Source organism: Scyliorhinus canicula, chromosome 19 (genome assembly GCF_902713615.1).
Source record: "Scyliorhinus canicula chromosome 19, sScyCan1.1, whole genome shotgun sequence".
Lineage (NCBI taxonomy): Eukaryota > Metazoa > Chordata > Chondrichthyes > Carcharhiniformes > Scyliorhinidae > Scyliorhinus > Scyliorhinus canicula.
Window position 1 is genome coordinate 52,730,397 of NC_052164.1, and position 14,669 is coordinate 52,745,065.

Genomic DNA, 14,669 nt, shown 5'->3' on the forward strand with positions numbered 1-14,669 from the left:
GCGAGGAATTGAACCTGGGACCCTGGCGCTGTGAAGCTACAGTGCTAGCCACTTGTGCTACCGTGCTGCCCATATGGCATGACAGGGTATTGAGTATAAAAGTTCAAAAATTATGTTACAATTATATAGAACGTTGGTTAAGCCACATTTGGAATACTGTGTTCAATTCTGGTCACCGTTCTACCAGAAGGACGTGGAGGCTTTGGAGCGAGTGCAGAAAAGGTTTACCAGGATGTTGCCTAGTATGGAGGGTATTAGCTATGAGGAGAGATTGAATAAACTGGGATTGTTCTCCCTGGAGAGACGGAGGCTGAGGGGCGACCTGATAGAAGTTTATAAAATTATTTGGGGTATAGATAGAGTGAGCAGTTGGAGGATTTGTCCCAGGACGGAAATGACAATTACAAGGAGTACAAATTCAAGGTGAAGGGGGTAAGGTTCAGTGAAGATGTGCAAGGGAAGTTTTATTTACACAGAGGGTGGTGGTGGCCTGGAATGTACTGTCAAGTGAGGTGGTTGAGGCAGATAGTTAACGGCCTTTAAGACTTATCTGGATCGGCACATGAACAGACTGGGTATAGAAGGATACATGCAGTTGGTCTAGATAGGACACGTGATCGGTTAGATCGGATCCCACGTGATCGGCGCAGGCTTGGAGGGCCAAAGGGCCTGTTCCTGTGCTGTATTGTTCTTTGTTTCCGTGTTTTGTGTCATCTGAAAATTTTAATTTCTGGCCTGTGCACCAAGGTATGGATCTTTAATGCATTTCAGGAAAAGCAAGGATCCAAGCATGGACTTTTCAGGAACTCCCATCACAAACCTTCCTCCAGGCGAAAAACATTAACCACTAGTCTCTGTTTCCTGTTATTCAGCCAGTCTGTATTCATGTTGCTATTGCCCCTTTTACTCATTGAGCTATAACGAATCTGTTGTGAAACACTGTATCAAGTGCCTTTTAAAACACATATGGACCACATCAACAGTGCTGTCCTCAGCAACCCTCTCCGTTACCTCATCAAAAGCTTCCCAAGTTAGTTAAACACCTTTTTTCCCCTCGAGTCCATGCTGGCTTTCCTTCAATTAACCGTCATTTGTTCAGGCGACTATTAGTTTTGTCCCAAATTATTGTTTCTCTAAATTTCCCCACAACTGAAGTTAAACTGACTTAAATTTATGGCAGTTGCTCTGCAATTTCCACTCACTACTTGTCACTCTTGCGTCCTAAAGTCATGGCAAATTAGTTAGTGGGCAGTGTAACTGAGGGCAAGGCAATTGCATAACCTTTCCAGGCACGGAAAGGATGTGAGGACACAATGAAATGATGTTGATGATCTTGGTCATCAGAAACGGTTTCGGGTCTTCTGCCCCTTTCTGTAAATTCTGATGTTTTTCTAATGTTTCAGACAACAAAAACACCTGGTCTAAGACCAATGGAGAGTAAGGATGTGGAGGGCGTGTGCAGGCTGCTGAGGGAATACCTAAAGCAGTTCCATCTTACCCCAGCAATGAACAAAGAGGAGGTCGCCCACTGGTTCCTACCTCGGGAAAATATTATAGAGACTTACGTGGTCGAGGTAAGTCTGACCCACTGACTTTCAGGGTGTGAAAAGCTAGTAATTGATACTGCGCCTTTAACTTCTGAATTGTGGCTGGTAAATCAGCCAGGGTTCCTGCTCCTAGTAGCTCTTGTAGCCCCTGCTGGAATGTTTATGTAAATAGGTAGCCGAGGATCAACACATGAAAAATGTCACAGTGCCCATAGCTGGCAGTTAACCATAATCACTTCCATCGTTGTAGATATCAATTCCAAAGGTGTCTCACAATAATGTTCACAGGCAGACTCAACTAAAATTAAAGTTCAATTAAAATAAAACTGCAGCAGCTGGAAATCGGAAATAAAAACAGAAAATGCTTGAAAGGTTCAGGTCATTCAGCATCTGTTGAGAGAGAACAGAGTTAATATTTCGAGTCCAGTATGACTCTTTGTCCAAAGGGAAGAAGATATTGAACTCGAAACATTAACTTTGTTTCTCTCTGCACAGATGTTTCCAGACCTGCCGACTTTTCTAGTATTTTCGTTTTTTATCTCAACTGTTTAGTACACTCCTGAGTCCTCGTTAAAGAGTGTTTGCCGTGATCCTCGGTACTTAGCATTTTAGGAGCTTTGCAAATCAAATTTTTTTGTTCTCTTTTGTGCTGAGCATGTTACTGCTCGAGTCTTTTATTTCCTGGCATGAGCTTAAGTGTAGTAACACCAGTTTTATCACCCACTGCTTATGGAAGGCGAACACCAATGGCCAGCTAGAAAGGCTAGAGGCGCAGGACACTCCTGCCCAACGCAACCCACACCATAACCAGAAACAACAGCATAGTTGAAAAGGAGAGAACATTTGAGAATGGATGCTGAGGCTCTGTGACTGACTCATTGTGGGGAGAACCAAGGAAGTGTTGTCCCTCTGTCCCTCGGGCAGATTGAATGCCAGTGCCCCTGTCGCTGGGGCAGATTGAATTCCAGTGCCCCTGTCGCTGGGGCAGATTGAATTCCAGTGCCCCTGTCGCTGGGGCAGATTGAATTCCAGTGCCCCTGTCGCTGGGGCAGATTGAATTCCAGTGCCCCTGTCGCTGGGGCAGATTGAATTCCAGTGCCCTTGTCGCTGGGGCAGATTGAATGCCAGTGCCCCTGTCGCTGGGGAAGATTGAATTCCAGTGCCCCTGTCGCTGGGGCAGATTGAATTCCACTGTCCCTGTCGCTGGGGCAGATTGAATTCCAGTGCCCTTGTCGCTGGGGCAGATTGAATTCCAGTGTCCCTGTCGCTGGGGAAGATTGAATTCCAGTGCCCCTGTCGCTGGGGCAGATTGAATTCCAGTGCCCCTGTCGCTGGGGCAGATTGAATTCCAGTGCCCCTGTCGCTGGGGCAGATTGAATTCCAGTGCCCTTGTCGCTGGGGCAGATTGAATTCCAGTGCCCCTGTCGCTGGGGAAGATTGAATTCCAGTGCCCCTGTCGCTGGGGCAGATTGAATTCCAGTGCCCTTGTCGCTGGGGCAGATTGAATTCCAGTGTCCCTGTCGCTGGGGCAGATTGAATTCCAGTGCCCTTGTCGCTGGGGCAGATTGAATTCCAGTGCCCTTGTCGCTGGGGCAGATTGAATTCCAGTGCCCCTGTCGCTGGGGCAGATTGAATTCCAGTGCCCCTGTTGCTGGGGCAGTTGTTCAAATGTGCAAATTGGTTCCCAAATATTTTTCTGTAGTTCCTAAGATTATTTAAATCATTCACTTTTGTAATTAACCAGATTGAATGTTAAACAGTTTTGTGACTGAAACAAGATATGGTTTAAAATTGACAGTAACTCCAGGGTAACAAAAGGTTGGTTTTCCAGGCATGAAATAGCTTTCAGGGTGGCTTATTTTCCCTGGTTAATGATAAACTTTGATCCTCCAGCGCTAAAGTGCATTGTGTAAGTTCAGACGGAATCTGAGCAACTTTATTGATTACAACTCATGTAGTCTCTCTGTCTCTCCCTCTTTCCCCCGCCTCAGGTTGCCTCACTCTGTCTATTTCTCCTGGTTTCCCTCCCTACTAGGACTTCCCCCTCTCTCGTGTTCCAATCCACCCCATCCCCAATTCAGACGCACCCTCTCCCCCCGCGTCTGGACGAGCTCTGTCTCTGGTTCCCCCGCGTCTGGACATGCCGTTTTCTGGTTTCCCCTGCGTCTGGACATGCCGTCTCTCTGATTCCCCCGCGTCTGTACGTGCCGTCTTTCTGGTTTTCCCCCGCGTCTTGACGAGCCCTCTCTCTGGTTCCCCCGCGTCTCGACCCGCCCTCTCTCTGGTTGCCCCGCGTCTGGAAGTGCCTCTCTCTGGTTACCCCACGTCTCGACCCGCCCTCTCTCTGGTTCACCGTGCTTCGGTGCCCCTTCATGCTCCTGCTCTGTCCTGCCCAAGACATACTTCTAGGCTGACAAAGGAAGTTGCAGGTTGTTTGATTAGAATAACGACTATATGAAGTGGTAAGTATGGTTTTTTGCTGGTGATTGCCTGACCCTAGTACAGGCTCTACAGTGAACATGTCAGGCTGCATCTTTCAAGGCTGCTTGGTTCTTCACGAATGTACAAATAACTCGCTGTTCTTCCCATCTTGTTTCTCCAGAGCCATAATGGAGAATTGACAGACTTCTTCAGTTTTTACACCCTTCCTTCCACCATCATGCACCATCCTGTTCACAAGAGCCTGAAGGCTGCTTATTCTTTTTATAATGTCCACACCAAGACTCCACTCGTCGACCTCATGAATGATGGCCTCATCCTTGCAAAGTCGGTACGTGACATTCCTTTTGGTCACCTATCAAACAAAATCGGGAAGCTCCTCGGATTGCTTCTCAGTTTACAGTACACAGTTAGCACAACGTGATTGAAGAGTGAATCAGGACTCCATGCCGAGTCTGGTAGCCCAATATTTCAGTTGCCTGGAGCCAGTCAATTTCATACCATTTCCCTATGTCTGTTGAGTTGCAGTCATAACTTTCCTGACACTCGGCAACCTGCCTGACACTATCATGTGTTCAATCCATTACCCTTTATATAAGCTATTGCTCTCCTTTCCCTGTAACACCCCACTCCCCACCATTTCCCCTCTTGCTAAGTTTGGCATATATTGTTTCTGCCTTCTCCTCTCCGCCCTCAACTTCTCATTCAGCTGAGAAAACGGTCATAATTCCCACTTCACTCCATAGTTCCTTGTACTGCAGGTACATGAGCCATCACTAACTGCAGTACACCTGATAACCAGTTGAGATAACTTTTTATGCAGCAGGAATCTTACCGCACCCCACCCTCTGGGTAAAGAAGCTACCTTGAGATCAGTTTGAAAACCCCTCTACAAAATACATGAAGCAGGACAAGCCCTACAACAGTTTTGCTGATGTCGGGGATGAGAGCAAGGGGTTGTCGGGGATGAGAGCAAGGGGTTGTCGAGCCTCAACACTTGGTGTTGAGCAGATGATCTGAATTTAAAACGGAAATGGTGGAATTACTCAGCAGGTCTGGCAGCATCTATAGAGAGAGAAGGGGAGTTCAAGTTTCGTCTCACTGACCTTTCATCAGAACGTTCTGACTATTGATCTATCGTTGCCTGAGATCATAGAATAGAATCATAGAATCACTACAGTTCAGAAGGAGGCCATTCAGCCCACATAGTCTGCACTGACCCTCTGAAAGGGCCCCCACCCTATCCCCATAACTAAGTAACCCCACTTAACCTTTTCAACTGTAGGGGAACTTTTAGCATGGCCGATCCACCTAACCTGCACGTCCTTGGACTGTGTGAGGAAACCGGAGCATCCGGAGGAAACCCATGCAGAGAACTTGCAAACTCCACACGGACAGTGACCCAAGGCTGAAATTGAACCCAGGTCCCTGGCGAAGAGGGGCAACAGCTAGCCACCGTGCCGCCCATTATGTTGGTCGAGGGAGTTGGTGGGGTGAAGGCAACTTCCCAAATGCACTGTGTATCTGAACAGCTAACAAGAGCCGGGACGGCTAAGCTTATCTGTGCATTGTGGCTCTCTGCTCTCGTAGAGGTCTTTATAAAAATATAATGCTGCTGTGTATGCTCATGGCTGGTTTGTACAAGCACTAGACCCATTATTGTGCAAGCACTGGCTGCTTATCTTTCAATGGCGCAAGCTCACTGGCCAGAGTGATGCCATCTTCAATTGTAGCGGCTTAGGAACTGTGCAGATCGTTCCTCTATGTTGAGGTCATCAAAAGAGCTAAAACTGACAAATGGTCTGACCTGACGTGGAAATGGATTATGTCAACCCAATGCCTCATTAGTTGGACTCCACAGCACAAGGCAACCCCTAATTCAGCAGGCATGGACAATCGTAATATCTTGATCAGTATGAGATCATAGAATTTACAGTGCAGAAGGAGGCCATTCAGCCCATCTTGTCTGCACCGGCCTTTGGAAAGAGCACACCTTCACCCTGTCCCCACACCTCCACCCTATGCCTGTAGCCCCCCCCATCCCAATCTTTTTTGGACACTAAGGGCAATTTAGCAAAGCCAATCCGCCTAACCTGCACATCTTTGGACTAGGAGGAGACCGGAAAATTCAGAGGAAACCCACGCAGACATTGGGAGAACGTGCAGACTCCGCACAGTGACCCCAGCCAAGAATCAAACCTGGAACCCTGGAGCTCTGAAGCAAATGTGCTAACTACTGTGCTACCGTGCTGCCCCACATGAGAAGTGGGATAACATTAAACTGGTACAATAGGTACACCACTGAAAATTTAGCTGGGGTATATTGCAAAGGGAGCTTTACCCTGAGTCTAACCCATGATCTACCTGCTTTGGAGGTAATTGTTTCTGATGCTGGGTATCTAAACTGATATGCATCCTATTCCCAGCATTAAAATCTTACTGCGAACGCCCAGAAATTATTTTAAAAGCCCTGTTAGCTGGATGTGAATATTAGTCATTAAAGGTATTCCTGTTTTAGTGTTGTCCCTGTGTAAATACCACAGGGCAGTTCTGTTCCAAGTCTGATGTTCTTGTTCAATTGTTTTTTTTCTCTATTTTAACAGAAAGGATTTGATGTTTTCAATGCACTGGATCTCATGGAAAACAAAACCTTTCTAGAAAAGCTGAAATTTGGAATTGGAGATGGCAACTTGCAGTATTATCTATACAATTGGAAGTGCCCTAGCATGGGTGCTGAGAAGGTAAACCAGAGCAAACTGTCTGAATCACCGTTGCCTCACACTGTCTGTATAAAATACAGCCTCCCATTTAAGACTGAGATGAGGAATTTCTTATGAGAGGGTCATTAATCTTTGGAATTCTCTTCCACAGAGAATAGTGGAGGAATATGTTCACGGCCGAGTTAGACAGATTTTTGAATGACAAAAGAGGGCTACGGGGACAAGAATGAAAGTTGGTTTAAGGCCATAATAACAGATCAGCCATGATCTTGCTGAATGACAAAGCAAGCTCAATAAGCCAAATGGTCTGACTCCTTTTATTTCTTCTGAGCTGTGAGAATATGACTCAATTGGACAAGAAGCAGAACTAAAGTCCTGAGCAAGTTATCTGGGTCACCTTAACAGTACTTGGTGATGAGTTAAAGCAGAGCAGTATTTATAATGACCAGTGCTCTATTTTGGTCTGGCCTGTGGTCTCGCATTTTCCGTTACTTATACCAAGACTGCATTTATTGCTTGGTGTTGAGTCATGGGAGACTGAGGGTATGATCCTTTCCCTCAGACACAGTACTTGGTAATTTTTCCTGATGCCAGCTTGTAACTGACCATCATTTTCTAATTCCTGTTTACAGCTTGCCATGATGCAACTTGAACTTGTCAGTACTATTGCATCCTAATATCGCGTTGCCTACTTGGCTGCCTCACAACCTGGCCTGGTCCTGCCTTGCTTCACACACAAACTTTCCTACAGGGCAGCACGTACCATCTCTGTCCTTCCCCATAGGCCCCAAAGTCTCCTCCTTTTTTCCAAAGATTAGCCTCCCTGCCCATATCCCTTAATCTTTTCTCCTCTCAGAAACACAGAGGGCGTTGTTTCAGTCTCATTTGAACTGTCCACTTGAGTGTCCTTATCCAATAATTTCACATCTTGGTTTTTCCTTCTGGATATAAAGAATCTCCTGAATTCCTTTCCAACTTCCTTGTTTAACTATTGCTCCCTAGGATTTGAACCCTTCGTCACAGTGAGTCAGTTATTGGGTCAGCACCCATTATTTAATGTAATTTTGTAATCTAATTGTAAAAGTAAATAATTATTCTATGAAAGTGCTGCCATTATAATGTAGTTGTCATGAATGTCATGTATAACTGCGCACATCAGATTAAGAGTGGTGTCAGCCTTCTGTCTGGCATGCCAGTCTATGCTGCGGTGGCTGCAGAGGGTGCATGGCAGTCTATGCTGCACTGGCTGCAGAGGGTGCATGGCAGTCTATGCTGCAGAGGGTGCATGGTAGTCTCTGCTGCACTGGCTGCAGAGGGTGCATGGCAGTCTCTGCTGCACTGGCTGCAGAGGGTGCATGGCAGTCTCTGCTGCACTGGCTGCAGAGGGTGCATGGCAGTCTCTGCTGCACTGGCTGCAGAGGGTGCATGGCAGTCTCTGCTGCACTGGCTGCAGAGGGTGCATGGCAGTCTATGCTGCACTGGCTGCAGAGGGTGCATGGCAGTCTATGCTGCACTGGCTGCAGAGGGTGCATGGCAGTCCTGCTGCAGAGGGTGCATGGCAGTCCTGCTGCAGAGGGTGCATGGCAGTCCTGCTGCAGAGGGTGCATGGCAGTCCTGCTGCAGAGGGTGCATGGCAGTCCTGCTGCAGAGGGTGCATGGCAGTCCTGCTGCAGAGGGTGCATGGCAGTCCTGCTGCAGAGGGTGCATGGCAGTCCTGCTGCAGAGGGTGCATGGCAGTCCTGCTGCAGAGGGTGCATGGCAGTCCTGCTGCAGAGGGTGCATGGCAGTCCTGCTGCAGAGGGTGCATGGCAGTCCTGCTGCAGAGGGTGCATGGCAGTCCTGCTGCAGAGGGTGCATGGCAGTCCTGCTGCAGAGGGCGCATGGCAGTCCTGCTGCAGAGGGCGCATGGCAGTCCTGCTGCAGAGGGCGCATGGCAGTCTATGCTGCACTGGCTGCAGAGGGCGCATGGCAGTCTATGCTGCACTGGCTGCAGAGGGTGCATGGCAGTCTATGCTGCACTGGCTGCAGAGGGTGCATGGCAGTCTATGCTGCACTGGCTGCAGAGGGTGCATGGCAGTCTATGCTGCACTGGCTGCAGAGGGTGCATGGCAGTCTATGCTGCACTGGCTGCAGAGGGTGCATGGCAGTCTATGCTGCAGAGGGTGCATGGCAGTCTATGCTGCACTGGCTGCAGAGGGTGCATGGCAGTCTATGCTGCACTGGCTGCAGAGGGTGCATGGCAGTCTATGCTGCACTGGCTGCAGAGGGTGCATGGCAGTCTATCCTGCACTGGCTGCAGAGGGTGCATGGCAGTCTATCCTGCACTGGCTGCAGAGGGTGCATGGCAGTCTATGCTGCACTGGCTGCAGAGGGTGCATGGCAGTCTCTGCTGCACTGGCTGCAGAGGGTGCATGGCAGTCTATGCTGCACTGGCTGCAGAGGGTGCCTGGCAGTCTATGCTGCAGAGGGTGCATGGCAGTCTATGCTGCAGAGGGTGCATGGCAGTCCTGCTGCAGAGGGTGCATGGCAGTCTCTGCTGCACTGGCTGCAGAGGGTGCATGGCAGTCTATGCTGCACGTGTAGGCTTCAACGAAGTTACTGTGAAAAGCCCCTAGTTGCCACATTCCGGCGCCAGTCCGGGGAGGCTGGTACGGGAACGGTACGGGTGCATGGCAGTCTATGCTGCACTGGCTGCAGAGGGTGCATGGCAGTCTATGCTGCACTGGCTGCAGAGGGTGCTTGATTTGCTGGCCTCAAAATTTCTTTCAGCCCTCTTTTCCCACCAGCTGAGTTTTTTGTTTTTTCTCTCCTCTTCCAATGCCCTTCCAAACAGTCAGTCTCCAGAAAGCATGGCTGTCAGAAACTGTCTCCCAGTTGTGAGCATCAATGACTCACTTGTAGGTGTGTTGCCCTTGCAGTGGAGGTATGGACGCCCAAGAGGTCATGACTCAGTGACCAGCTCACCATACAAAAGAAAGTGGAAGTTGTTCCACCTTTTCCCCTGGCTACCAAATGTTGTCTATGGGTCATTATTGTTAGGAGCACGCTAAGGACCCAGGTTTGGTAGACTTGCAGTTTGATGTTCTCAGTTAGGTCGCTGCTGTTCTACACTCTTACTCATGACAGTTGCATTGCATGTGAGGATTTTAACATTAAGTGACATATTGTTGGTGATTGTAGAGCCTCGATAGCCAGGTACCTGGGTTTGATTCCGGTGACCTGTGCAGATTTTGAACATTCTCTCCGTGTCTCTGTGGGCTTCATCTGGGTGCTTTGGTTTCCTCCCACTGTCCGAAGATGTGCAGGTTGGGTGTGTCGGTTAGATTACGGGGATAGGGCAGGGAAGTGGGCTTAGGCGGGGTGCTGTTTCGAAGAGTCGGTACAGACTCAATGGGCCAAATTACCACCTTCTGTACTGTAGGGATTCTATGATTCTATATGGGAAGCTATCAACAACCTCCACAGTGATATTGTCATTGCTGATAGATGGCAGCATGGCAACAGCCTGGACCATGGCATTTGTCACCTTGATGCTGATGGCCAAACCAAACCTTTGCAGGCCTGAGAGAGACTGTCCATTTGCTGCTGCAGATGTTCCTCAGTCTGGAATGTTGGTGCTGCATTGTCAGTGTAGAGCAAGTCTGCTGAGGACTTGCCACCTCCGTCTTGCATCTCTCACCTAGATTGAAGCCTTCTACCAGCTCTCATATGTAAGTAGACCTTCTGTAGGCGTCCACAGCAAATGGAAGAAAACGCTAACGAATAGCAGTAGCAGAAGATTAGTGTTTCACTGCACTCCAGATCTCAAAAGGCTGCTTTCTGATATTGCATCATCATAGCAGATCTCACCCATCATGATGTCATGGAAAGTGAATATCACATTGGGCAGCCAATTTACTCCCAACAGCTCAAATATTTCACGTCTGCTCACATGGTCAAATGCCTTGGTGATGTCAGTGAAGGTGATATATAGTGGTCTCCTTTGTTCATTTTGTTTGCAGCCAGACTGAGAAATTCATGTCAATTGTAAATCTGTCAGATCCGGTCAGATGCACTGTTATAAGAACATAGAACAGTACAGCACAGAACAGGCCCTTCGGCCCTCAATGTTGTGCCGAGCCATGATCACCCTACTCAAACCCACGTATCCACCCTATACCCGTAACCCAACAACCCCCCCCTTAACCTTACTTTTATTAGGACACTACGGGCAATTTAGCATGGCCAATCCACCTAACCCGCACATCTTTGGACTGTGGGAGGAAACCGGAGCACCCGGAGAAAACCCACGCACACAGCGGGAGGACGTGCAGACTCCACACAGACAGTGACCCAGCCGGGAATCGAACCTGGGACCCTGGAGCTGTGAAGCATTTATGCTAACCACCATGCTACCCTGCTGCCCCATGGGAATAGTCTTTAAGCAGAATTGGGTATGTGTCCCAGTCTAGTATGTGTAATAGCTGTGCTCGCGCTGCAGTTGATTAACAAGGAGGAACAGTCGTAAGATTGTATATTCTTTGAGAGGAGGGGTGAATCAGACCATGTACCTTAAGATTGGTTTTACCTGTAAGATGGAGCCAAATAAAGGAGGCAGGAAGTTTAAATTATCTTACTGGTCAAAATAAAGTTCAGATTTTCCTAGTTACCTCTGACTTGGAGTTGTTGGGTTTTATGTCAGACCCCTGGAGTAGTGAGTTACCATTGAAGGTGACAATCAAGGCATATGGGCCTCACGGTAGCATGGTGGTTAGCATCAATGCTTCACAGCTCCAGGGTCCCAGGTTCGATTCCCGGCTGGGTCACTGTCTGTGCGGAGTCTGCACGTCCTCCCTGTGTGTGCGTGGGTTTCCTCCGGGTGCTCCGGTTTCCTCCCACAGTCCAAAGATGTGCGGGTTAGGTGGATTGGCCATGCTAAATTGCCCGTAGTGTAAGGTTAATGGGGGGATTGTTGGGTTATGGGTATACGGGTTACGTGGGTTTAAGTAGGGTGATCATTGCTCGGCACAACATCGAGGGCCGAAGGGCCTGTTCTGTGCTGTACTGTTCTATGTTCTAAAGGCCACTCTGGAAAGAATGAGCCAGCAATTGTGATATTAACTATGATTTACGTGACTGAAAATTGGGACTGATGAGAGATAATATTAGAAGAAGAAAGTGGCACATGATGCAGCATGTATACAATAAGGGAGGTAAGATTCACAAAGGATTTCTCCCTAACCCCTGATATAGCCTCAGGTGAAGAGTGACAAACACTCGAGCCATTTTTGGGAAATGGTATAAACATCTATTTGTGTTTGTGCTCCTAGGTTACAGCAGGAGATCAGAAGAACCCCAGATTGGTTGAATAGAGCAATGTTTGGTTCTGAGCTAATCTTTGTTCACTGTAATAAATGACACTAAACACCATGGGTGTCACCTCTCATCTTTTGAGTCTTTTCCCACTGTTCACCTCTCTGTCTAATGGTGTCAAACTGCTGTTCTCTCTCCACAGGTCGGACTTGTGCTGCAGTAAAGTTGCCATCATTGGAGCTGGAAAAAGCCACCAATCAGCCATATCAGAAATGTCCTCTGGCCTGACACCACTGAACCTAGAAGCTTACGAGAAGTGGGAGGAAATGTAGACCATGGAATTCCAAGAGAGTTTACAGAATATGCCATCCCACAGACATTTATTACTCTGCCCAACTCTGTCAAAATCAAGATTATATGCATTATACATGATTTTAATAAATGGATTAGAAGCAGTGAATGTGGAAAAGGCAATGTCAAGAGCATGCAAACATTGAAGCCCTGTTTTTATCTCTTTGAGCTTTGACCACGAATTCTCTCGTCCAAAAAATATTCCATCATCTAAAATATGCCTCACTTATTAAAACTCTAAGAATCCAATTACTTTACATTTTAACCAGAGTAGATTTATTTTTGGTGGGCAAATGTCCTATTGTGGAGCCTTTGGGCAATCTCATTCGTGAGCACACGTTGAACAGTCCCGAGCAGTATTTCCAATGCAGAGGGTTGTATTTGCCGGGTGTTTCTAGCCTTTAGAATTGCAGGGCTTGAGGAGTTTCTATTGTTGAGGCTGTACACTGAAACTGCAGCTGGTCAAAACGCCAACCTTCACTCCATTTTATAATTTTTGTTCAAAATATGGGAGAAGAGAGTTTTTAAGAGTTAAACATGTAACGTGTGACGTGCAGCCTGAGGGAGGTCAAACCCTGGGTGGGATATTCCGGTCCCCCCGTTGCGTGTTTCTTGGCGATATCCCATTTTCTGGTGGCAGGATTCTCTATCCCTGCCACTTGTCAATGGAATTTCCCATTGGAGCCACCCCACGCCGCCAGGAAACCTGCAGGGTGAGAGGAGGGGGCGCATCAGAATGCGTTTTCAGCAGGAAAAGAGAATCCCAACGGCCTGTGAATTCCAGCCCTTATGTTAGCAACCAGGTTTTCTACCAGAAACTACAAACACACAAATGCCAATGTCAGCCATTGTTAAGGACAGGAAACTAAACATTTTGCAATATCCAGAAGTCAGCAATACAATGGGTGTAGTGTTTTCACCATAGGGTGTGTGTGTCTCTCTCTCTTGCTCGGGCACTCTCTTCTCTAGCTCATGCTCTCTCGCTGAGATGCATTCTCCCACTCCATTTTTTTTCCTTTTGTGTGTAACCCTTACCTCACAGGCTCTGGCTGACATGACGGTATTTATTCTTTCGTTCTCTGGTTGTCCTTTCATTTGCATACTTTCCCTCTTTGTTCGCTCTTTCTTTTCACTTCTTTTTCTCCTGTGGAAACCAAGATGTTTCACATTGATGAAAATTAAATGGCATTGCATTGAGATAACTGCTCTAAAGTGACTAATTTTTGATGCTGTATTCATAAAACTCATGTATGTGTAAAATGCTCTTTATTCAGTCCAAAAATTTTATATAGACTACTCTTTCTTTGTTGTAGGGGCAGATACCATTCTAGGTGTGGGACTAGTTGGCAAGTGGTGAGGTTTGGTGATGCTTAGAACCTGGTCAATGAACCATATTCAGATTTAAATTGGTGGGACCTGAGCCAGTTGCATTATGTTCATATTTTTATCAGATCTAAACTACTTTGAATCTATGAATCACCGTTATTTTATTTTGAATGTAAACCACCTTCCATTTTATTTGCTGTAATTTATTGCCATGGGTGTAAGGTTCTATAGAGCTCAGGGGCCATGTTTTGCATAGTTACAGAAGCTACCCTTACATTAAGCATGTACCATAGACTTGACTGCTGTAAAAATGGTTTACATAACGCAGCTGTAATGTGGTTGCACATCATGTCTACAAAATTGTATTTTTTTTAATATGACCTTTGGGTGCGAGAGGCACAGATATTTACACGTGGAACCTATCCAGCCGCAGTTTGATATTTGCTTATTTCTAGAACTAGAAGCTAAACATACTGGATGATAAAGTGTAGTGGTCATGTTACTGGACCTTGGACCAAAGGTCAACTGAAGAACAAAAATTGTGGATGCTGTAAATCTGAAATAAAAACCCAAAATGCTGGAAATACTCAACAGGTCTGACAGTATCTGTGGTGAGAGAAACAGAGTTCATGTTTTGAATTCAGCATTTTCTGTTTCTATTTCATGAATTTCCACCAGTTTTAAAATTTTGGATTTAAAGATCTAAACACCTGGCATTAGTAAAAGTCACCATGATTGTGAAAAACACAACTTGTTCACGAATATCCCTTAAGGTATGAAACCAGTTGTTACCTGGTCTGCTATCTCAGTATGATTCCAGTCCTATACCAATGAGACTGAATAACTTTACCTGTGAAGTGGCCCAGCAGTTAGTTAAAAACATGGTGAGCACTTTTTTAAGAGCACTGGGGATGGATATGAATGTCAGCCTTGCCCATACTCTCTGCATTCCATAAGTTAATTAAGAAAATAAAGATTAGAAACTGGGAATGGC

The 14,669-nt window shown here is 46.9% G+C and overlaps 1 protein-coding gene across 2 annotated transcripts in view; it reads left to right on the forward strand.

Annotated features, from left to right (window-relative positions):
- The window catches only part of LOC119954315 (glycylpeptide N-tetradecanoyltransferase 1-like), a 127,041-nt gene extending 113,432 nt beyond the window's left edge, over positions 1–13,609 (forward strand). For both annotated transcript variants that reach the window (XM_038779442.1, XM_038779441.1), the window contains exons 9-12: positions 1,404–1,574; positions 4,150–4,317; positions 6,590–6,727; positions 12,201–13,609. In XM_038779442.1, the coding sequence (XP_038635370.1) occupies positions 1,404–1,574; positions 4,150–4,317; positions 6,590–6,727; positions 12,201–12,221 (498 nt within the window). In that variant the 3' untranslated portion in view covers positions 12,222–13,609. The remainder of the gene's footprint in view (positions 1–1,403; positions 1,575–4,149; positions 4,318–6,589; positions 6,728–12,200) is intronic.
- Positions 13,610–14,669: the final 1,060 nt, after the last annotated feature.